The following is a 25,717-nucleotide window of genomic DNA, read 5'->3' on the forward strand; positions in this document are numbered from 1 at the left end:
ACAGTGCTTGAATCTGGACGATTAATGGTCTGAGATCTGACAGTAGTGAACAAGCTGAGTACAATGGTGGTTAAGCATTGGTTAGCCACACATTCTTTGGTCATGATGCCAGAATCTGGGATTGTTATCTATCTGATTCTGTAAGCTTCTTCTTCTTCTCTGGATGGACAATTCCTATGGTTTTTTTAATTATTTTTTTCAATAATTGTTTACTGATGTCTTTCGCTCCAATATTTTTTTTTGAATAAGGTGAATAAACCACGAATTTATTGAAATAAAAAAGCAAGTACAACAAACAAACAACAAAAAACAAAGAAAACAACCAGAAACAAGGGTGGTTCTTTCGCTCCAACATTTGGTTTAGATAGTTATCACAACTAGCGAAGATTGTACTTGTCGTGTGTGGAGAATGGATGGCAATGACAGTTAGCTTTTAATGATCAGAGAACACATGTAAGTTCTGACAATGCCTTTTAATTCATAATTTAGGGTGCATGCCTGCTTTTCTAAGCAACATTGAATTCATAACCATTCAGCGGAAGAGGTATATGGAGATGTGTCTATGATCCAAGCTCATCTCTTATTGTCACTACTGGTTTTGATTCTGCTATCAAAGCACACCTATATCACTCTGCATCAAAGGAGGATGCATCACAACCTAGAGGGTTAAATGAGTTAAAGTCCTTCTGAGCCTTGAAAATTGTGTGGTATTGAACCTGAAACTTCCGATCATCTGTTCAGAACCTGCATTAAAAGTCAAATGGTGGAAAATATTTCTGGTCTTTCCATCAGTATTCCCGACAATATTGATCATGCTTCTTGGCTTGATTTTAAGCAGGGAAGGAATTCCAAAACAACTGCCTCTTTGCTTGTTGCCACTATTTGGAGTATTTGGAAGAGTCGCTGTGAGCTCATTTTTCAGTCCAAGCAGCCTAATATGACCCAGATTGCAAGGAATGCTATCAATCACTTTATTGATTTCAGACCGCATAGATCAAGCCATAAGCTGATGAGTTTTTTCTTTCATAACCATCCCACTCTTGGTACCTTGGGGGTGTTCGTGGCCACAGCTTGGAATGCTGCGTCAGGTAAGGGTGGCTTTGATTTCTTTAGTATTGATACTAATGCAAAGATCTTTTCCATAGGGGTTGGGCCAACAAGCTTGGATGCGAGAATCGGGATGGAACTCACTGCTCTTACTACTGCATTGGGCACTATTCAGGAAGCTGGGGAGAGGTGCTCTATAATCTATACCAGCTTGTGGGAATTGTGGCAGGCGCTGCTCGGCAATGACAACTCTGGCCAGTGGCGGTGCCAGGACTCGTCAGAGGGTGGGGCAAAAGTTGACGGAAAAAAAATTTCTAACCGCCGAATAAACATTCCAACCGGTCAAAAAAAATTGACATACAAACATGAAACATAAATACATAAAAAACATATCAAAAGTTAATTGATCCATTAAATAACAAGAAAGTCAAATTAATTCAAGAAAACTTCATTATTATACACAAGTACATGAATAACAACTAATTTTTCCTAACCAATGTAGTACTCCAAGCACCAGAACCTTTGAGAGGTTTCAAATAGTTTTTGCGAGATGCCAACTTTTGAAACCGTTGCATAATTGTTTCTTCATCAATGCTAATGAATATTTTTTTCTCAATGTAACACACCAAACAATCTGACAGTAGTTCATCTGCAAGTCGGTTGCGCAAATTGGTCTTCACAACATTCATTGCTGAAAAACATCTCTCAACAGTAGCTGTGGCAACTGGTAACACCAATGCTAGCTCAATGAGTCGATACACCAAAGGAAAACAAATATGATATTTATGCTTCACCATCTTTATTGTAAGAGCTCCAACATCAACAAGATTATAGAAATCTGGATCCCCTCTTATAGCATCAATGTAGAGTTCAAGTTGGTAGTGAAGCTCAGCTAGCTCAGCAGTAGAGAGATCTTCAGAGTATAATCTAGCAAGATGGAGTATTTCATGATGATCAAAAGGAGCAAAATTGTTGGAAGGATCAAGACTCAATACACCCTTAAGCAAATTAGTGTTTGCATCATTGAAACGATTGTTCAATTCTTCAACAACCTCATCAATTACCTACCATATTTAAAACACAATTCATTTCAAGTATAAAAACCAATAACATACATATTTATCAATTATAAGAAAATGAAAATAGAATGAAATACCGTTGCAAAGATTTCCACACGGAAATGATGAATATAAGTCATTGGTTCTCCATCAACAAGTGTAATACGACGGCTTTCGATAATTTCATCCATGCTTGGTACTTTAATTTTATTCTTTAGACAAAATTCAGTGGTTTCCTTCAACAAATTTTCCCAACCATTTTCTCTATATGCATGTAACTTGCATTTCAATGCTTCAACCATACGAACAGTAGTGGCTATGCTTTGATCTTTGGCTTGTAGAATCTTTGATAAAGGATCTGTCACTCCTAAAATATACAACATTAACTTTCCCAGAAATACAAACTCAAAAGAACCCATTTTATCCAACAAACCCCTAGCAGTGCCTCGATTTTTTCCTTATCTCACCATCTTGTTGTATTGCAAAAAGCACCTCTTCCAATGAATCCCACATATCAAATAGCCGGAGTAATGTTTTATAGTGAGAACCCTAACGAGTAGCACTTGGTCGAGCAAAGCTTATTTCTTGATTTTGACCTTGCCCTTTTGAAATCTCACCACTTTGTAGTTTTTGCACAACTTTATCATGGTGTGCTTGCCGAGGAGCATCATGCCTTTTACATGAACTTCCAACCATATTCACAATCATAGAAACGTAATCAAGGAATTGACTCACATCATGATTTTCCTCTGCAGCAGACACAACAACTAACTGGAGTTGGCGAGCAAAACAATGAATATAATGTGCATGCTTGTTTTCATTTAGAATGAGTGCTTTCAATCCATTGAACTCGCCACGCATATTAGAAGCTCCATCATAACCTTGACCTCTAAGTCTTGACAGTGACAACCCATTTATAGCAAAGAATTCATCAACAACATTCTTTAAACACTGTGCAGAAGTCTCGATTACATGAACCACTCCAACAAAGTGTTCAACAATTTCTCCTACATCATTCACAAATCTCAAACCACAGCCATTTGCTCTTTCATAGAACTATCTCGGGCCTCATCAAGCAAAAGAGAAAAGAACTTGTCTCCGATCTCATTCAAAATGACTTTTCTAGTTTCCTTTCCACAAGCTTCAATTATATGCCTTTGAATGGTAGATGAAGTCAATTGATTGTTTTTAGGAGCATTTGATAGCATCACTTTGTTTGCTTCTTCATTATACTTACAAAACCAATTTAAAAGTTCAAGAAAATGGCCTCGGTGCATTGATTTTGGTGACTCATTGTGTCCTCGAAAAGCCAATCCTTCACCCAAAAGATATCGAGCTACTCTTACAACTGTTGGCAACCGAACACGATACTCATCATCATTAGCAACATTCTTTGAAGAAAAAAAAAAATCAATGTTCTCCCTTTGGTTTTGGTATTGCTCAACCTTAATTCTTGCAAATGTGTGTGGGCTTTCCGGACCTCCTCCATGAGCAATAAAATTTTGCATGCCATTTTTCCAATTACTATACCCAACTTCCGTAAAAGCATTGCCGCCACCTTTATTGCCATTATTGCCTTTATTGGGAAACAAGTAGCAATATAAACAAAATGCTTTATCTTTGGAAACGCTATACTCTAGCCAAGCAAATCTTTTAAACCAATTAGGGAGAAACCTCCTTTTATTAGTTTGAGGAAATTGATGCCCAACTAGTTGACAAGGCCCTTTAGCTAAGTATCTCCTTCTCAATGTATCCCTCATCTCTAAGGGAAAGCTATCAATTGGATTTCTCAAGCCCAGATCACTAACTATATCATTATCGGAAACTTCTACCTCTACATGAGGTCTTTTTCCACTAGCTTGGTCAATAGGAGTTTTATTATTCGTTATTGATGGTTTGGGAGTTGATAAAGGACTCGGGTTTATTGGCATGAAATACTTTTTCATTTTTATAATTCCTATTAATAACAATAACAATTTACAATCAATGCATTTAAATAAACAAATAAAAAATCATAAGCATGCAAACAGATGTAAAACCTCCAAGAATCTGATGGTGAAGTCAATTGACAAAATATTACATGAAAAACTAGAAGTCAAAAAATCAAAAACAACATATCTGGTGATGGAATTTTAAAAAAAAAAACAATTAAACAAACACTTACCAATATGGCCAATCTTTCTATGTGCAAAGCCAAATCTTGATATCAAATCCAGGAGATGAGATTTTTCTGAAAAACAAACATAATGAGTCAATGCCAAATCTCTAAATGGTTGCCTTTCATTCTAATAATGCATGAGTACAAAATATAAGGAGACAAGTTACTACAATTACAAAGTGGTAATAGCCTAATAGGCTAATAGCTCACATGTGATATAACTGACCCTATGAGGCATTTCTACAAACATGTGCTATACCAGTACCAGTTAGTGATGAGTCTCATATGACTGACCCTATGAGGCATTTCTACAAACATGTGATGTGCTATGCCAGCACCAGTTGGTGATGACTGATCCACATGGACCACATAACATAAATCCAATTAGTAATTAGCCTTATTTATAGCATAACTTCTTTCCATCAATAGATAGATATGGAGGAAAAAAAATAGTTCATTAATTATCCTATAAGCTAAACCATCACAAAGTAGCAATGAATGGTGCCATGCATATGCTGCTGCTAGCCTACCACTCGTGACTCTACATGACTATCAGCTGTGATTGAAGCAGAAGTGAATTTACAGATGAATTGATGAAGAGAAGCTGAGTTGCAGTTACTGCTGCTGTCATGGTGTCTTTAGTTTTGATTAGAAGGGTAATACGGTCTTTTCAGGTGTTTAAATGGTCATTTTGTTCGTTGAGTTATGACCGGGAATCAATCAAAGGCTATGATGAATTTGATCAAGTGGAATGGCATTAGTTCAAGGCAGCTATTGAAAAGAGAATGAAGAGAAGCATGGACGGCTGAGATTAAATCATCATGGATGGATAGCTTTAGTTCGAGGCAAGGCAAGTGGATGGATGAAGAGCGGTGGAGCTGGTCTGGTGCAGATGCGTGGAGTAATGACTCAGCCTTTTTTAGTTTCTTTTTGGTAATCAAATTTTGTTTAATATAAAGTTAGAGAACAGTTAGTTAATGTTTTTTATGTGTTTTATTGTTCTTCCTGAGTTTTTCTCAAGTTTTTTATGAGATAGCTCTCTTTGTCGAATTTTCCTAGTTTGTAGAGAGAGAATTTCATTTTGATGTGAATAAGAGACTTGTTTCTCATGAAGTCTAGATGCTATATAGTGATTATCAGACCCCGTCTGCTGCACAACTCAATCCTCAGGTTTTTTTTTCTGGCAGAGGGTGTGGCGAATATCCCTCCTCGCCACACCCCGGCGCCGCCACTGGCTCCAGCACTCATTGGCATAATGCCCCATCTTATCACAGTTGAAGTACTTTATGTGGCTCTTATCCCTGCTTTTGCTCCCAATACTACCTGTTCTGAAATGGCGACGAGTGTTGAAACTACCACGCCCACCTTTGCCATGGCCTTGGCCCCTGTCGCGTCCTCTTCCTTGCCCATGCCTCTCAAGGCTGCTAGTACCATTCTTTGACAGCTCCCCACTGTCTTTCTTCATATGTGCAATCCACTCTACATGAGTGTGCAAAAGGTTCTCACCACAGCCATCACTTTTGCGTATGCGTTCTTCATATGCCTTCAACCGGCCGATTGCCTCCTTAAACGGCATAGCTTCCACATCGAGTAGTTGCTCGAGTGAGGCAACAACCTGTAGGTACTTGTTCCGAACAGAATCGAACAACTTCTTGACAAGAGTGGCATCCTTTATGGCAGCTCCAAGTTTACTGAACTTGTTTGCCAAACCACTGATCTTCCTAGCAAACTCATCAATGGATTCGTTCTCCCTCATCCTCAAAGCCTCAAACTTGCTCTTCAGCGTTTGTGCTCTTGCCTTCTTTACTCGATCAACACCAAGATACCGAGTTTTCAGACTATCCCACGCTTCCTTCGCAGTCTTCTTCTTAGCGATTTGTAGCAGCAGCACATCCTCGGGTACGGATTGAAAGATGCATGCCCGTGCCATCTTGTCCTTCCTTATATCCACTGCCACTCCAGCAGAGGGCTCGATGGCTTCCCAGACTCCCAAGGTCTCCATGTTTGCTTCCAACTTGATCGCCCAAGTGGAATAATTTGTGGACGTAAGCATCAGGTAATGTAGTGGTTCTACACCGTCTTTCATTGCTTGCTGAGTAGTGATCGCCATCTCTTCAAACTGGAAATATTTGGGCATGTAATAGTAGCTCTGATACCAACTGTTGGCTATTGACCTCACCCCGAGATCTCAGGCCCAGGCACTCACAGTGTTTGCAACACCCATTGAAGAAGAAGAAAGACAAAGGAAGACAAAGAAAGCTTATTGGGACAATCTTGTCTATTGCATTGTAGCTTTTCTTATTCACTTCTTATTTTCTTTTTTCTTATTACATAAACTCATCCATGATAGCCTATATAGACCTTATAAAAGACTCTTAGCATTCTAAGAACTCCTACATTTATTGTTATTAAGTAAGTCATGACTCTTCAACTTCGTAACCTCATGACTCTTCCACTTCATATTCTATAACGTCATGGCTTTTAATATTCCATAACTTATAACTTATTAAGGATAACCCCTTACCTTCCAGGCTTCCATCTCATCTGGATTATTAGCTGACAGAGGAGATTAGTGGAAAAGAGTTGGCAAGTGGATATGTGACGTAGGTTACACCAGTGAGAGCCGTAGGGGTGCCCAAACCAAAAGAGTGAAGTCATATCCGAGGTGTTTCTCAGCGAGGAGGCTTGCGCCGCCACGAGGCCGAGAGGAACGTAGTGGAACTTCGCTGTTATCAAGGAGAAAGAGAAGGAGAAGAATAATGACAAGATGATCAAAAGGGAAGGAGAAGGACCTAATTACCCTTGATAATATTTTAATATAAAAAAATTTACTGTTGATTAAAAGATATGCGGATCAGATGATACCACGTCTCGGATCACCACTCCTTGGGAGCAGGCTTAGGCTCATTACTTCACGAGTGGTGATTCCACTAACTCGCTTCCCTGGGATATAAAATGGAACTGAGACGTGGGATCAATACTACGACCGTACTAATTTGACTATGAGTTTGTGTATTCAATATTTAAGTAACAATCTATTTCACTAGAGATTGCATTAGAAAATAATTATCTATCATCTTTGAAAAAACTACAAACAAAATCAATTTGTCAAATTTCTATTTTAATCTTTGGAATATATATTATATATATATATATATATATATTATCTTCATAAATGCATTTTGGCCTTGATATAACATCTTTATACACAATTTTAGTTTAAATCTGAAAATATCTCCCATTGCGTTCTGAATATTAGTTATCACACTTTAATTTTTGAATAATTTGTAAGTAATTTTATTGTAGATAAATAAATTAAAAATTTTTTATTTAGCACTACTAGTAATTTATAAACAAAAATTAGATAAAAAAACTTCATTTTTTTTTTGGAAAAAGTTGATTAAAAAAAAACTTTACTGGCATCCTTGTTTCTTATTTCATATATATATATATATCGTAATTTATCTATTTTATCATTTATATATATAATGAATCGATGACCATGTTTTAATACATAGAAAAGGGGGAAAATATTAGTAGTGTTATAAAACATTTAAAATGAATGTCTATTATGTTTCTCTCAACTCCTCTTGACTCTTGGTTTTTTATTTGCCAAAGATTCATTCAATTTCTAATTTAAATGCTATATGTGTGTGTGTGTACCAAATGAATGAAAGATAATCAGAACGAGAAAAAGAACTTCCACTACTTTATCTTTGCTCTATATTTGTCTTGATATATTATATAGTTTTATAATATTGTTTGTCTTGCTATATTATATAGTTTTATATAACAAGTAGAAATATTTTTTTTTTTGAAAAGGTGGATAAACCACATGCATTAAAATAAGAGAACCAAAAGTACAACTACCCTTCTACTAGCTGTGGAAACAAAAGCGAAAGAAAAAAAAAAGGAGGAACAACGGGTCTCCTCCTGGCCCAAAACAGAACACCACAACTACTCCTCACCGACGACCTGATCTACCTCAAGCATGGGGGTGACCTCCACCCCTACAAAGCGAGGTCCAACAAACTCTAAGCTGCGCCTTATAGAGGAGATAGGGTCAGCAAGCTTCTCTTTCAAACCTTCGGGAGCTGCAGAGAACCAAGATAACATCAAATGAGCAGTCTTCAAGATGACAACAAGGGGATTGTCACATTTATCAGCAAAGATATAATCATTTCGCGTAAGCCAAATAGACCACACAAAAGCTTTAACAACCCAATCCCCAAACACCCTAACCACAGGCTGTAAGGCAGCTCTCCAGTCTCTCCATAATAGAGCCATCGACAGGGGAAGCGCATGTAACATAAGGAACCTACTAAAGTACGCCCAGACCTCCCGAGAAAACTGGCACTTTAAGAAAAGATGGTCTACTGATTCAATATCAGAATGGCATAATACACATGTGTCTGTCGGTAGCCTATTAGATCTACGCCTGGCAAGGTTTTCCAGGGAGAGGATCTTGTTCTTCCAAGCAAGCTAGTTAAATATGTGGACCTTCCTTGGGCAAGGACCTTTCCAGAAGGAGGTAGCAAAAGGGGCACCGTAGTCCTCCCTCATTCAGAAGGCAGTAGAAAGACTTGACAGAGAAGGACCCATTGGCCGTCAATCCCCAAACCTTTAGATCCTTATCACCCCTCGTCGCCCCATTTAGGCTAGAGAAAAGATGTTCAACCCCCTGATAATTTACGAACAGTTGACTCTCAAGTAACAAAGCCAGCTCACGAACCGTCCCATTAGGCCTAGGAGACGCAAGAAATTCTTCTGGCCAGATGTACATTGGCGCAAGTCCATTGAACCATCTGTCTTTCCAGAAGAGCGTCTCTGACCCATCTTTGACCTGAACCACAACACATCCTCTAAAAGCAGGAAGACAATGGGAAACACTTGACCAAAAAAAGGAGACTTTCCTAATCGGAACCCTAAACAAGTCCCAAGTTGGAACATTATAGTTAAAACGAAGAATCTTCACTCCTCCCCAGTGCAAATCAGATAGAACCTTCCATCTCCATTTCCCCAGCAAGGCCAGATTAAAAGATGACAAATCCAATATACCCCAACCACCTTGCTCCTTTGCGTGACAAATATTCTTCCAAGCCACCAGACGACAACCAAGATGGTCAATGCCAGGTCCAGTCCCAAGAAAATCTCTTCTAATCCTATCAATTTCTTTGATCACCCACTTTTGTAGCCGAAGCAGAGACATCCAGTACGTCGGAATCGCCGATAGCACCGAGTTAACAAGGGTGAGCCGACCACCAATAGAGATGTAAGAAGCTTTCCATATAGACAAACGGCCTCTGACTTTGGCAATCAAGCTCTCCCAATCTTGTTTACGAGGCCTTCTGCCCAAAACAGGGATACCAAGGTAGGTCACTGGGAGAAGACCCACCTCACAGTTAATCGTTTTAGCCTCACTCACAAGAGGAAGTTGATGCATATTCGTAGTAAAAAGGCATGTTTTGGAAAAATTAGTTTCCAATCCAGAGATCCCTTCAAAGACCAGGAGAATCAGCTTGATCACCCTAAGATCTTCCGCATCCCCCACCGTCAACACCAGAAGATCATCCGTGTAATGCAGGTTGCAAACAATGTCTTGCTTGCCCAATGGCACCCCCAACATGATTTTTGATTCCAGTGCATTGTCAAACATAGTACACAACACATCTGAGGCAAGCACGAAGAGCAACGGTGACAAAGGGTCCCCCTGTCGCAACCCTCGTTGATACCTCACATATCCACTAGGAGATCCATTGATTAAAATAGAAGCTTTTGAAGAGCAGAGGATCGAGGATATCCACCCTAACCATTTGGGACTAAAACCTCTCACATTCAAGAGCTCCAACAAGAAGTCCCAATCAACCTAATCAAAAGCTTTAGCGAAGTCCACCTTGAGAATGTGGCTATTCAGTCTTCTTTTGTGAATGTTGAAAAATTGTCTCTTTCGTCATAGCAATATTATCCAGAATACACCTCCCTTTCAGAAAAGCAGATTGCGCGTGATCCACCAGGGAGTCCATCACCGTGCTAAGTCTTGAGGCCAAAATCTTGCTGAGGATTTTCAAGGAGGAATTAATTAGGCTAATGGGTCGATAATCCCCTCGGTTTGGGCGGGCTCAAGACCTTAGGGATTAGAGCAATGCAAGCCCAATTAATTCGTTCTAAGTTCGCCTTTCCAGCATGGAAATCCTCACAGAGTTGCAAGATCTCCCCTTTAACAATCTCCCAGTAAAATTTAAAGAAAGACAATTTAAAGAAAGACATAGGAAACCCATCTGGCCCTGGGGCTTTATCACTTCCTAAGTTAAAAACCGCCCTTTTTACTTCCTCCGGAGTAAAAGGTCGTTCAAGAGAGGATAGGTCCACCAAGGTTTTATTCTTCAAGAGATTCTTTGATGACATCAATCAACTCTAAGTCATGTAACCACTGTAACCAGGACCTCTGCTTCCAATAAACCTCCTCTTGTCAATGGATTACCGCTAAACTCTCCTCAATCTACTCTCCTGAGAAATCTCCTCCGAGCTAAGGCACCTAGATTCTTTGATGACATCAATCAACTCTAAGTTATGTAACAGCGATAGTTTCCGAAGTTTGATGGAACCAAAACTCACTTTAGACCATCTACAGATCTGATCCCTGAGCCACGCCAGTTTTTTTTGCCAAAACAAAAGCACCGCAACCTTGGGGATTGACATCCGCCCACCACCCAGCCACCAGCTCCGAAAAACCTTCCACCGTAATCCAAACATTCTCAAAGTGGAACAATCTGGGTTTGGCACAATGCATCCCCACCTCCAGTCTGATTGGAACATGGTCCGAGCCCAGTCTCGGGAGACAATTTTGAATGATCCTTGGAAAATAGTCAATGCACACCCTATTAACGATAAACCTATCCAACTTAACCCAAATAGGGTTCTCTTACCCATTATTCCATGTAAACCTTTGCCCCATCGCCGGGGGTTCATGAAGCCGAAGGTCATGCAATAGGGTATTAGCGTCACGAATGTCCGCTAAGTTCGGGTTTCTGCCTCATTTGTCCTCCAGCGAGAACATAACATTGAAGTCACCACAAATCACCCAAGGCACATCCGGGTCACCACAGCAACCCTTAATCTCATCCTAGAAAAAACGTTTAAGATTCCGCACGCACGACCCATAGACTGAGGTACACCACCAAGTGAGGTTGTCCTTCTTAGTACAAAAATTGACGGTTAAACAGTAAGCTCTTTTCCTAACCACAGTGCCAGAAAGCACCACACTGTTCCAATCAATAATAATGCCCTCAGAAGACCCAACCGAAGGGAGGAAGACAAATTGGTTTAAGTGCGGACCTCTAATCTCCCTCCACTTGGTTCCCGTAATATCATCTAGTTTGGACTCTTATAAACAGCACACATCCGCAAAATGGAGATTAAAAAAGTCCTTCACTAGAAAGCGTTTTGCAGGTCTACCCAGACCCATAATATTCCAGGATATAATATTCATTAACAACTATCTAGTTATCGTGGACCTCTAACGAGGTCTCCGCCTGCTCCAAATTGGAGACAACACATGCCAATGTACGGATCTTTTCTACTTTACGAATATAATCAATGCATTCATCCAGATGTAAAGCAGAACCATCAAAAGAAATACCACAAGAATTACAGTAGCTAGCAATTTGAACATTGTACCAATCAGAAATAAGAAGTGGCTCAGAAGGCGCACCTTCTGAGGGATCATCACGCAAGACTTTCTTCTTGGTCGATCTAGGAGGCTCTGCCACGTATCCTGCCTCCTCATTCCATCTGGACGACGGCTTCTTGTGACGCTCGCTCTTCCTAACCACTTTTGGTACTTCATTAGAAGGCGATGAATTCCCCTCCTTTAACCCTGACAATAACTCCCTGATCGATCTTTCAAACTCATAAATAGAGTCATCCGAGGCATATTCTTCTTCCTGATCCTCTGTCTCAATGGCATGAGAAACTCCCATCCCCGCTTCCTTAACAAGATCCTTGTGAACTATAATTGGAGCTAGAACCCAGACATTAGCAAGGAATTTCCACTGGAGACCCGCCGGATGAACAGACGTAGGTTTTGCTTTACCATCCAAAACATCCACTCCCTCTAGTAAAAGTCTTGAATCACCCGCCGAACCTTGGGCCGCTGAGCCTTGGGCTGCCTCCCCATCAAAACCTAGCCCATACACTTGAATAGGTTCGGACAAGCCCCCTTCTCCCACCGGCCCACAAGGAAACGTAAGTAACTATCTAGAAGTATTTAAATTAATAATAAACATTTGGTCAAGGTCTTATCGGGCTAACGGATAAAGTCGAGTAAATAATCCGCATCCGCTTGCGTCCTGGACACTTAATTTAACGTGGAGCGGTTTTATTGTAATATTAATTAGTACGAAAGGGTTAAAACGTAAAAAGAGTTTTCTTTTCCGTCATTTTTGTATATAATATGTAGTTTTCCAAGCATCGCATGTTAATCCTCATCCCTTTTCTCTGATTCGAAACCCTAGAATCTCTTCTCTCCCTCTCTTTCTCGGATTCAATGAAGCAGATCATGCCTTTCAAGGACGAATTCTCCTTTGGTTCGTTGTTTCTTCTCGATTCCCCAGCTGAATTTGTCTTTTTTTTTTTTCTTTATATTTTATTTTCTGGTGTTTCAATTGCTCAATTTGGGTCTCTTGCAGAGGAGCGGCTTGCAGAATCGAGGGATATCGTTGCCAAGTATCCTGATTGTGTCCCGGTATGCGCCGTTGATTATTTGTGCCCTTTCTTTCCTTTCGGAATTATTATTCGTTCCATCGTGATTGAGAAATTTTTTTGGTACATTGCTATGCAGTGGTTCTTCTCTTGGGTTCCTTGATAGTTTGCAAAAACTGAGAGATTTAGTTAATTCTGTGAGTCAAAATTTGTGAAAAAAGTAATCTTGATGATCCGGATGGGATTAAAACGAATTGACAATGTTTAGCCCAAAATATTTGTTATGATGGATATCATCTTGGATTAGCCTGTTATATGCTATTTCCTAAACTGCAATTTAGTTTTGAGTGATCAATGTTAAATGTTGATGTGATTTTAGATGGCCCGAATGATTTTGAATTATGTTTTACTGAATGCAGGTAATTGCGGAAAGGTATTCTAGATGTGACCTACCTCAGATGGAAAACAAAAAGTAAGTTATTCTAGTTCTAATCAGGCTGTATTACAATCAAATAATTCATATGTGTTCTGGAAGAAAGTATGTCAGTTTATTGGTTGATATAACTATTTTGTTTGTTATGCTACCTTGATTTATGAACTAAAAAGTAGGCATCCTTGATCACCCCAAATGACACTTTTGAATTGTTCAAATTGCTGTAAATGAGTGTCTTATGGCTTCATTTTGGATTGAGTTTCTAATGAGTTTGGCTGAGAGATTTGTCATTTGTTCTAAATAATTTAGCTTACAAGATGTCTCTGGTGTGTACATTGTCGAATATGACAGTAAAGTGTGAAAGGAAAAGGCTTGCTACTCTCTATTTTATTCTGGAGAGTGGAATTTGATCTTGATGGATGATGTCAAGGAAGGATTTTGATTGCTGGCTGAAATAAATTATGCAAACCTCATGAATGAGGCAAATAGCTTTATTCATATGGCCAAACACAAAGTTGTCAAATTGTTGATCGATTACTTAGTCAAACATGTTGTATGCTACATACTGTTGTCCTGCTTTTTCGGTTTTTTGTTTTTTCTTGTCATGTTTGTCATTTATGTATTTTTTTTTTTTCAGATTCCTTCATTCCTTGTTCTGAGAGACATGTCCATAGTGCAGTTCATTCACATTCTAAGCGGCAGACTGCGTCTTACTCCTGGCAAAGCTTTATTTGTATTCATCAAGAACTCCTTACCCCAAACAGGTTCATTTTGCCATGCTTACTTTAATTCCCATCATTCTTATTTAGTGTTTTGTACATCTTTTGATTTTGATTTCATTTTACAGCAAGCCTAATGGACACGGTCTATGAATTGTACAAGGATGAAGATGGATTTCTTTACATGTGTTACAGCAGTGAGAAAACATTTGGATGATCTTTTCACTTACCAGATTGTCTATGGATGTAAGTATTTATTCTATAAGCATATGATATTGGAGAAAAACTAAAACATCAAATTCTGCTGTAAAAATTATGTTTACAAATCTTAAATATTCAGAATTTGTCTTGAAGTCTCTTCAGCCACCTGAAATTATTATCATTATGTTCATGCAATGTTTTGTCTATTCAGAATGAATCAAAACTTTAGGATTATCATCTAAACAAATCTGAGAGTCTATCTTATTACATAACTAGTTTGAATGAATGAACCTAAACTATAAGACACCAAAACTATGAACCCTGCTTATTGATATTAACATTCAAGGGGGTCCTGATGACAGTGTCAGCAGACCCATCAGTGCCACGATGATTGTGTGCTTCCCCGCCGGCAGTGCAACATATGCTGAGCCCGTCACGATGCTCAGACTCTCACATGAGTTCATTGAGAATGTCACTGTCTGTGTCTGATCTGCTTTAACAGACACCTTCTGAAACCCTACAACCTTCTTGATCGGAACTCCGGCAATCCCTGCCGGAGCCTGTGAGTAAACCATTACCACATTATCTTCATCTATTTGGCCTGTATTCTTCACATTGACGACGATGTTCAGGTCTCCATTCACACATTGAAGATCATCAACAATGGCTGCATTGTAAGGTAGTGGTGCTGGCCCTGATTTAGTGTACTCTAGTGTGTAGCAATGCTGGATTGTCCCCAGTTGTTTCTCAATTGACTTGGTTGAATTCACTACCGTATACTGAAACTCAGTGTAGCTCAATCCATATCCAAATGGATAGATACTAGGACCACTGTAAAACTTATATGTCCATCCTGGATATCCTAAACTCTGAATTGGCCTGAATTGCATTGAACTCATTGGCAGCTGCCATACATACTCTGGTGGATACCATGTCATTGGCAATCTTCCAGCTGAACATTCAATCTGTCAAATATTAATAACTATTCAAACTCTAAACTTATATGTAAATTAATGAGTTAGTATTGTTATTAACCAGGATTGTATTGTCCAAAGATAACATCAGCAATGGCTTGGCCACCTTCTTGACCAGGATAACCAGCCCAGAGGATTGAATCAATGTCTGGATTTTGTTGCAGGGAAAGGATGTTAACTGGCCTGGTGGATAAGACGACAACAACCACCGGGCCACGGGCAACATTTGCAACTTGAGTTGAAGCTGATATCCGGGGAGTTACATATTTTCCCTGTCCAAGCCTTTTGCTTCTACTGCAAGATCTAGTCCTACTACAATTACAGTGGCATCTGCACTTCTTGCAGCTCTTACTGCTGGCCATATTAGCCTCTCATTCTTGCACATCACATCTGCACACCCCATTTGGTATTGGACATTTGCGTATTTGCTATTCCATCTATTGATGATACGTATCGGCATGGTACACCTTCAGTAATTCAGAGTAACATTGTGTCAGTAATTTTTTTTCTTTAACTGATTCGAATGACGATATAAATATATGAAATGAATGTATACCTGCATAATTTCCGATCATGACTTTCGTGGCGTTAGCATGAGGACCAACGGCGGCAATCGTCTTGCCTTTGAATTGTGCAGGATCTAAAGGCAGAAAGGATTTCTGAGGGGTTATTTTTTTAGTAGGGTACCTTATTATGCCCGTGCTTCATTTTGAGCACTTTTTTTTAATTCGTATCAAAATGAGCATTTGAATTTAATTTGCTTTCACAGAGAGGGCACTAATGCTATTCCGGTGATTAAATGCTTACGTGTCCACCGGAGATCTCACGTGGACTCCAAATTTCCACATCACTTGCGCATGTGGAATGGCCACGTGGACAACTAATCCACCTCATCAAAAAACCGCCACGTCAGGCCAAGCCCCTTCTTCTCTCCTTCGATTTCTTCTCCTTCTTTGTTTTCACAGAGAGAGAGCTCCCCTTGTTTGCCCTAACTATCTCCTGTCGTCCACCTTCTTCTCCTCCTTGTTTCCCAAGAAAGAGCAGAGTTCCAATAGAAAGTAGACAGTGAGAAACCAGGGAAACATACCACCTCCAGAGCGCTTGCCAAGCGACTGAAGAGGCCCATATTCAGAGCGTTTGATCAGGAAGGCATGGAAGTTGAGTGGGTGATAAGGCCACCCAACGCAGAAGCGCCAATTTACTGTAATACATTGCATTATTTTTGTTCCAATTTTGCATCTACACTAGTTTTAGGTTTTTCCAATTGAATAGTTTATAGTTTATTAAGTTTTTTATATGTTGAAGTCTAAGGATTCTGTCTCTATGGTTTGTGATCTAATAACAAAATCTTTTCAGCACTTGGGTTTTTTAGGTTTTTTTCAGCACATGGTAGTAACTATTTCACAATTTGGGCTTTTTTTTTCAGCACCTAGTAGTGACTATTTCACAATTAAATTGTATTATACATACGGTGAAGCACACAAATACGATGGCCGGGAGTTTGCTGGTTTTGATGATTATTGTTGTCATGATAGGATTTCAAGATTAGAGATTTTAAATATGGCAAAGGAGATGAATGTGGAAGTAGACGGGACTACATTTTGGTGGTTGGAGTGTGGAGATTGTCATGTCAGTATGAGAGAGATAATCAATGATGGAGATGCTTTGGACTTGGCTGCAAATGTTAGTGACAAAAGGGTAGTTAATGTATTTGCTAAGGTTTCTAAGTTAGTTACAAGAGATAATGATGATGGTGAGCAAGGTGATGAAAATATAGATGGTGCGCAGGTTCAAGCAGTGGGGGAAAATACTGATGAGGCAAGTCATGGACAACAAAAGGAAGTTGATGATGATGGGAGTGAGTTGGAAGATTATGAATATAGTTTCAAAAGTGATGAATTGGTCAATGATTGTGCAGAGGGTCATAGACAGGTTGCAGAGGAATGTATTCAAGATCAAAATAATGCAATGAATGAAACTGATTCTGATAGTGATGGATCTGGTGGGTTGCAATCATGTTCTGAGACAGATGAAGAAGGAGATGGCCTAGAAAAGCCCAAGTATTCAGATTTTCATGCTGAATTGGATATGAATGACCCACATTTTGAGATTGGAATGAAGTTTAGCAGTTTTAATGAATTCAAGGAGGTTGTTAGGAACTATGGAATTAAGAATAGGTACGTAATGAATTTTAGGCCCAGTAACAAGAAGAGGTGCAAGGCTATTTGCAAGAAAGGATGTCCTTTCTATTTATGGGCAGCTCTTATGATTAAAGACCACAACACTATACAAATAAAATCTGGAATCCTCAAACATGAGTGCACTAGGGATCACAATGTGAGGCATGTTAGTGCAAAATGGGTTGCTGAGCATTATTTGGATCAATTCAGGGCAGATCCAGGCTGGTTAGTAGCAGGCATCATGCAAGCTGTGAAGAAAAATCAGCAAGTTAACATTACAAGACTAAAGGCTTGGAGGGCAAAAAGTATTGCAAAAAAAGGTTAAAGTAAATTTGTAACTCTTCTATTAAGATGTTTTTCAATTACTTTGGTGGAATGAATGGCTGTTATTTATTTTTTATTGTGTAAGACAACATTTTTGATATCTTGATTTTTTTATGATCTTTTTGTTTAATTTATGATACAGCCTATTGGATGGTGATGAATGTGAGCAGATCAAGAGTTTATATGATTATAGGCTTGAAATCCTGCGGACAAATCCAGGCTCCACTGTAATGTTCAAGTGTAATGAAGGCATATTTCGAGGTATGTACCTTTGCTTGGGTCCATTGAGGCGAGGTTTCATGGCAGGATGCAGGCCGATTATTTCTGTAGATGGTTGCTGGCTCAAGGGACAATTTGGAGGACAACTGCTCTCAGCTGTGGGAGTAGATGCAAATGATTGCATCTATCCCTATAGCATGGGCTGTGGTGGATAAAGAAAACTACGATAACTGGAGATGGTTCCTAGAGCTACTGGCAATAGATTTGGAAATTAATAACGGTCATGGATTTGCTTTTATGAGTGATAGACAAAAGGTTAGATTTCCTAACACTTTATGTAGTGACATATGCAATGTTTTGCAAATATGCCAATGACTAATATATTGTTCTTTTTCTTCTATTTTTTTGTTTTGTTTCTATTTGTTATGTATGTCTTCTGATTGCCAAATTAAATCCATTAATAGGGCTTAATACCAGCCTTAGAAGATTTATTTCCCAACTCAGAGCATAGATACTGTGTCAGGCATATACATTGCAACTTTAGGAGTAATTACAAGGGTAAAGCTTTAAAAGACCAACTATGGAAATGTGCTAGGGCCAGCTACATCCCTGCCTTTAACAAAGAAATGGAAACCTTGAATGCCATGTCACCCGATGCATATGAGTTCTTGAGGAAAATACCCCCCATACATTGGAGTAGGGCACACTTTAAACCAATCTACAAGTGTGATATGCTTTTAAATAACCTCTGCGAGTGTTTTAATAGTTTGATACTTTGTGCTAGAACCAAAGGGATTGTGACATTAAATGAAACCATTAGAACACAGCTAATGTGCAGGATTCAGAGAAAGAGAGATTCAATGAAAAAATCAGGAAATATATTCTGTCCTAAGATAGTTAAAAAATTGGAAAAGGCAAAGAATATGACTTACTTTCATAATACAACTTGGTCAGGGGGAGACCAATACCAAATTATATGCAATGATGGCCAATTTGTGGTGAACAAAAAGGAAAAAACATGCACTTGTAGAAGGTGGGAATTAACTGGAGTGCCATGTTCTCATGCCATTTCTGCAATTTATTACAACCATGAAAAGCCAGAGACTTACATAGAGGACTGTTATAAGGTGTCCACCTTCCTAGACATATACAGCCATATCCTGTACCCTACACAAGACAAAACCTGCTGGCCAAAGAGTCCTCAGTGCCCTATGATACCACCTGAAGTTGTTATGAAAAAAAGGGGGCAGAAGGTTAGGCTAAGAAGGAAAGATGCAACTGAGAAAATTGGCTTTTGCAATGGAAAGGTGAGCAAGACAGGGAAGAAAATCACTTGCAGCATATGTGGAGTTACAGGACATAACAAAAGGTTTCATGGACAACAGGTAATTGAATTATATTAAACATAGGTTCCTTCTTGTTTTTTTATTCAAATCCAACTTGCATTCCTCTCCAGGGAACTAATACTAACAATGATGACAATGGAGGACAAACTGGGACTTCAACAACAACTCTGCCCCGGGATGAGGTGATTTAATCACATTCTATGAATGAATATTTGTATAGTAGGTCCAAATAATTATATTGTCCTTTGCAGGTAAATTGTCATGACCCTATGGATGGAATAGATCCACAAGTTCTAGAGGATCATTTGCAATTGGTAAGATTTTCGCTGGATCAATTTAATTTTACAAGTTGGATCTTAATTTGGTTTCTCATAACTTGTCAGGTTGATCACCTAATTGAATCTCAATTCAGTGAAAAAATTACAACATTTGAAAATGTTCAAGTGGAACCTTTACAGGTACTAGATTGAAATTAGGCATTACAATATATTGCTTGCTCATCATTTTTCTTAAGTATTTATGTTCTTCAATAATATAGGGTATTATTACACAAGAGCAGGATGCACACAATGCTGAAGAAAGGAGGTCAGAAAGGAAAAAACTTGAAACAATGAGACAAAGAAAGAAGGGCATAATTGAAGCTAACCCAGTACTGGTGGAACGACTCTTGCAGAACCATTGCAAAAGAAAAACACAGGTCAAAAACATCCTGTAAATTCAGATCTTGCAACCAAAAAGAGGAAACAATGGATTCCATAACTTATCAAGACTGCTTACAGTGATGAAGGGAATGTTTGAAAAAAAGATGCTGCTCTTGGATATTTCTTGTTATGACAGCATGTAATTATATTCTAAGGATGTACTCATAGCCTAATGGCAATTTTGTTGTGACATGGTGATATTATGTTTTAAGGTTGTATTCGAGCCACATGCAATTTTGTTATAACAAGCTAAATGAATGAATTATAAATGTTTGTTCCCATAATTGTGTCTCACACTTGATTTCCTTGTCTCCAAAACAAATGTAATGTATAACTGGTTTGAATATATATCTGTATATACTGCACATATTATGTAAATGTCATATACCTGCATATAGCCAGGTACTTTGTCCAATTTTGTCAATGCCAATGGTTAACCTTTGTCCAGACTTTCACAGTGATTCGCTTGAAGTTTAAGCCATTGATTATACTTTGTAATTATAAATGATTACCCTCATAATGGTAGATAAACTTCGTGATAAATTTGTTAGCAGAACTTTCACAATTATGATATTTTCTGTGTCCAAATTTTATTTGTCCATTTACATGATAAGAAGAGGGAGATAAATCAAAGGCTCTCTTGGAGAAGAAGGGGGAGATCGCTTGGTCCAAATTATGAACAAGTGGCTCTAGATACATGGGCCTCTTCGGTCTCTTCGCGAGGGCTATGGAGGTGGTCTATTTCCCTGGTTTCTCACCGTCTACTTTCTCTGGGTACTCTGCTCTCCCTTAGCAAACAAGGAGGAGAAGAAGGTGGACAACAGGAGATAGTTAGGGCAAACAAGGGGAGCTCTGCTCTCTCTCTGAATGCGAAGAAAGAGAAGTCAAAAGGGAGAAGAAGGCTGACGTAGCGGTTTTTTGATGAGGTGGATTAGTTGTCCACGTGGCCATTCCACGTGTGCAAGTGATGTGGAAATTTGGAGTCCACGTGAGATCTCTGATGGACACGTAAGCATTTAATCACCGGAATAGCATTAGTGCCCTCCCTGTGAAAGCAAATTAAATTCAAATGCTCATTTTGATACGAATTAAAAAAAGTGCTCAAAATGAAGCACGGGTATAATAAGGTACCCTACTAAAAAAATAACCCGATTTCTGAGTTTTGTTGTTCTTCAACAAAACAATCCCTTGATTTGCCGCATTTAATGTGAGATTGATGTTTGCTTGTGAACATATATCTGCTTTACCGAGGTTTGCAAACTCCGAAAAGTTATCAAAGTATCCAAGCCTCATCAAAATCATGTAATTGTTCATCAATGCTCTGTCCATGCCCTTCTCTTTGATAAGCCCTTTGGCTAGTGTGTTTCCAAGATATTTCTTATAGTATGTCATGCATGCGATCCAAGTCCAGTTCTTTTTATCAACAATTATTTAACCAGAATTAATCAATCAATTAAAACAAAAATCAAGGAAGAAATTCATTATAAAAACACACAAACATATGTACCTGCTCTCATGACTTGAGCAACAGCATTTTCTGGTTCATCATTCATCCACTGAAGATCATCTACCATTGTCTCAATGGAATCACAATCTGACACTATGTATCTATAGGTTCCTTTCAAATGAAATGATCAATATATATAATCAGAGATAGATTAAACATATAAAGATAAAACATGCATACCCATGAAGATTCCATTCATCTCTAAAGGTTCCTTTCATAAGCCTTGGATCAGCACAAGCAGGGATTCCATTAACATTGTTATAAGAACACATGACACTACTAACATCCCCCTCTTTCACACACACTTCAAAAGGCCGGGTAAATATCCTGTAGCGTCACCAAACTATGGTCAAATTTCGAAAGGGATACCAACCTTTAATTCGTATCTTTTTTAGTATCATAATTTGATTTCGCTTCAACGGGAGGGTACCCGCTTATTTCCGGTGATAATTTTCTGACGTGGCCGCCGGAACGACCACGTGGACCAGTTTATGACAGTGCAGATGATGACGTGGAAGCGCAAGCAACCCTTTTGTAATCGCCACATCAGAAAATTATCACCAAAAATAAGCGGGTACCCTCCCGTTGAAGCGAAATCAAATTATGGTACTAAAAAAGATACGAATTAAAGGTTGGTACCCCTTTTGATATTTGGCCATAGTTTGGTGACGCTACAGGATATTTACCCTCAAAAGGCCTTTGAAAAGTCTCCACCATGTCTTGCTCTGTCACCTAATGAATCATATATATATATATATATATATATAACAACAACAACCAATCCATGCATACGTGCATGCATGCAGTGCAATATAATTAACGTGCATGTACTTACATCAGAATTGAAGTGGAAACGGTCAACGACAAGGTTACCATTAGTTGACCAAAAATCCAAATCATAAGCAGCATAATGCTTGCAACATGCAGAGACTCTGAGACGTCTTGTGTTTGGATCTTTACTTGTTTCATTCCCTGGCATATCTTGCATCCCTCTTACAAAATTCACTGCATAACGACTGTGTAGGGATCTTCACCTGGTGTTTCAAGTATCCTTCCCCATCTTGGATCCCTTATGTCACGTCACAGCCCCACAGCCGGGCCCGCAGACAGATCGGCCACATCCAATGGGACTAGGCCCCACTGGGTGCAAGGCCTCAGATTTGACCTGGTCAGAGTCAACCCTAACAAGCAGATATGAACAGTAACACAAAAGCACAAATAGGGTACTGAAAACTGAAATACTACAAGTACGGGCTTTAGCAGCCCTACAGAATACAAATACAATCCAACAGTTTGCAAAAATACAAATACAGTCAAAGTACAAGCCTTACACTCACAAAAAAGGGAAGTACAGAGATACTGATAACGCAGACAATACGACTCTCTGACACCCCCCAGTCCTAAACTTGATCTTCTCCTGCGAAAACAGAATACACAGAGTGTATGAGCCACAAGGGCCCAGCAGGATCGCAGAAAACAACAGATATAGCAGATATTGCAGAATAATAGCTCATATTTCATACAGAATATAGAAAATACGCAGAATATTGGAATAATCCAAAAATATGAAAAACACGCAGAAATACATCTCCCTGGCTAATAACAGAAATCAACAGCACGAGGTTGGATCTTCGACTATGAAATCGGAGCAGAACAGAACAGAACAGAATATCAACAGTCGTAGCCGGATCTTCGACCGCAATCGTGGGGTAGCGCTACTACAGAAAACATGTGCACATGGCCTCCTAGCTGGGCGAGCTAGAAATGGAGATGTACTAAAAACCGCAGAAAATACGAAATACAAACAGAGGAATTACTGAATAAATAATGCAAATAAGAAAATAAATAAATAAATATAAATACCACGCAAATAAATAAAATCATTAAACAATGCAATAATTAAATAATAATTATTGCCAGAAATACGCAATTATACAGTGTGAGAGCCTACCTGGCTCCGAGCTACAGAGTTGGGTTCACCAAGTCCCGCGAACAAGACTCGCTACAATAATCTAACCCAACAAAATAAACTACACTCAGGAATAATTCTCGGGTTGGGCCTAACTTAACTATTGCCCAAGCTTTACATAACAGGAATTTAAACAACAAACTTTCTAATCACCAAGGGATAAATAATTCCCAAGATTCCACAGCCAAAGTCAGAACAATCAAGCACATAAATATATACACACATGTGAATAACAACTAATATAAATGATTTAAGAAGATCCATGCTTTAATATTTAATTGCTACCACACAAAAGACATACTAAAGTTGTAGGATAAGTATGCATAATTAAATATATGTATATATATAAACCTATATAATTAACAAATCCCCTGAACAAAGCATGCTTACATGGGTGTTTGCATAAGCTAAATCTAGATGTCATGATGATACAAAATAATAATATAGTAAAGTAATTATACTAGAAACAAAACATGTTTACAGGTGGCCATGCATGTTTACAAAAGTATAAATATACATATTTATACGATTATAAACACCAAGCTTATAACTATTTATATAAATGTATATAACTAAACAATAAGATCAAGAGGGCAAGCTTACATGTTCATGCTTACAAACCTACATATAAAACCAAATTCTCATGCTTACAAGGAGGATAGGTTAAGCTTAGATGATGAACACAATTATCATTAACCAAAACGAGACACACAAGATTCACAAGACTCAAGCTGTTAATAAAACTCAACCAAACATTCTGAAATCTCACTAATTAAACCAACTCCACAATCAAACAAGCATGCAAAGATCTAGTTAATTAAAAAAACACCAGGCAGCTTAAACTCTTAAACAAACAATACAAGAAGAACTCCAAACAAGCAAGAAGCATGATGTTCTCCATCAAGCTTCAATCACGAGCAAGAATCACCTACCTCTAATCTCTCCGAGGATCCGCCGGTGAAGAGAATCTCCCTCCAACTCCAAACTTCAAGAGAAGAAAAAGCTAGAATTTCGGCCTCCTGAAGATGCCAATCAGCAAGCAAGCTTTGAGCTGCTCCCACTTAAAACTAAACAAAACAACACATGCCAATAATTCACTCATCAAGATCCGGTTTTTTAGGGTAAAGAGACAAACATTACATTACACCTTACCACATTAATATTCGGACTCCAAAATGTCAACCCTGCATGATCTAAGTTGTACATTGCCCTTGCTTCCGTTGATATCGCCTTCACAACAATATAAATATATATATATATATATATATATATATATATATATATAATGAGATGAGAAGCACATATAATAATTACGTATTTAAAAATATATGCAAAGCTGAGTGATTTCCTTCTTTGCGAGGTCTTGAGTTCAAAATCTCTCAAGCATAATGCAAATAAAAAATAAAAAAATTACTTGTTGTCAATTTATTAAAAAAATTACGTATTTAGCATATGATATAAAATGAACCTGGCCGATGTTTTTCCATAAGATTTCATTAAAAGAGGAGGTGGTAGTGATAGGGGTTGGAAAGCTGGTGGCTCCGGGGACTTGGGAATCAAAATGAGAGCCACAACCCATGTCGGAGACGTCGTGAAGAGCCTCTGACCACCAGTTGTATTTCAGGAGGGCGAGACGTGGAACGCCATCTACGTTGTTACCGAGCTGTGCCACCCTCTCAAGTATTGTCATGGAGTCCACTAGAGACTTAACTCTGACTGCATAAGGTTGAGAAATGTCACAGAAAGGGAAGTTCTTCATCTCCAAGTTTAGCTTTTTATACCGATCAGGATCACAAACATGCTCTAAAAATGAGGTTGTGAATGATGATGATAAACATATGAAGAGGAGGAGGAGGAGAAGAATGATGTTGTTTGGCATTTTGGTAGAGTTTGCCATTGTGTTTGTTTGTGTGATTGAGAGTTCAAAATTAATTTGAAGAGAATGATATATATATATATATATAGAGAGAGATGATAATCACTATATCAAGAATTAAAAACATGAGGAACAGCTTTCTTATACAAAGTCAAGATCAAAAACCTCTCAATTCATTTGGATAATGAAAATGTGGATAAACCACATGCATTAATAAAAAGACACCAAAGATACAGAAGCCTTCCACTAGATGTGGAAACAAAAAGCGAGAAAAACAAAATGGAGAAACAACGGGTCTCCTCCTA

General features: G+C 38.6%; 3 protein-coding genes and 2 pseudogenes across 3 annotated transcripts; 2 read left to right on the top strand and 3 right to left on the bottom strand.

Annotated features, from left to right (window-relative positions):
* Positions 1-1,526: 1,526 nt before the first annotated feature.
* Positions 1,527-4,894, bottom strand: LOC120263275 (zinc finger MYM-type protein 1-like). The gene is made up of 7 exons (XM_039271142.1): positions 4,847-4,894; positions 4,558-4,614; positions 4,270-4,390; positions 3,137-3,681; positions 2,723-3,056; positions 2,204-2,472; positions 1,527-2,111 (listed from the first exon to the last, which is right to left on the bottom strand). Exons 1-7 carry the CDS (start codon positions 4,892-4,894, stop codon positions 1,527-1,529), a joined length of 1,959 nt encoding a protein of 652 aa, XP_039127076.1.
* A 528-nt stretch (positions 4,895-5,422) lies between these two features.
* Positions 5,423-6,373, bottom strand: LOC120263276. Its single transcript, XM_039271143.1, has one exon. The coding sequence runs from the start codon at positions 6,371-6,373 to the stop codon at positions 5,423-5,425; it is 951 nt and encodes a 316-aa protein (XP_039127077.1).
* A 6,350-nt stretch (positions 6,374-12,723) lies between these two features.
* Positions 12,724-14,817, top strand: LOC120263512 (annotated as a pseudogene).
* Positions 14,658-25,433, bottom strand: LOC120263277 (annotated as a pseudogene).
* On the top strand, positions 18,095-20,333 carry LOC120263511. Its single transcript, XM_039271444.1, has 6 exons — positions 18,095-18,328; positions 18,478-19,398; positions 19,470-19,541; positions 19,611-19,673; positions 19,743-19,817; positions 19,898-20,333. The coding sequence occupies exons 1-6, from the start codon at positions 18,182-18,184 to the stop codon at positions 20,072-20,074; spliced, it is 1,455 nt and encodes a 484-aa protein (XP_039127378.1). The 5' UTR covers positions 18,095-18,181; the 3' UTR covers positions 20,075-20,333.
* Positions 25,434-25,717: the final 284 nt, after the last annotated feature.

This window comes from Dioscorea cayenensis, chromosome 6, assembly GCF_009730915.1.
Source record: "Dioscorea cayenensis subsp. rotundata cultivar TDr96_F1 chromosome 6, TDr96_F1_v2_PseudoChromosome.rev07_lg8_w22 25.fasta, whole genome shotgun sequence".
In the NCBI taxonomy this organism is placed as follows: domain Eukaryota; kingdom Viridiplantae; phylum Streptophyta; class Magnoliopsida; order Dioscoreales; family Dioscoreaceae; genus Dioscorea; species Dioscorea cayenensis.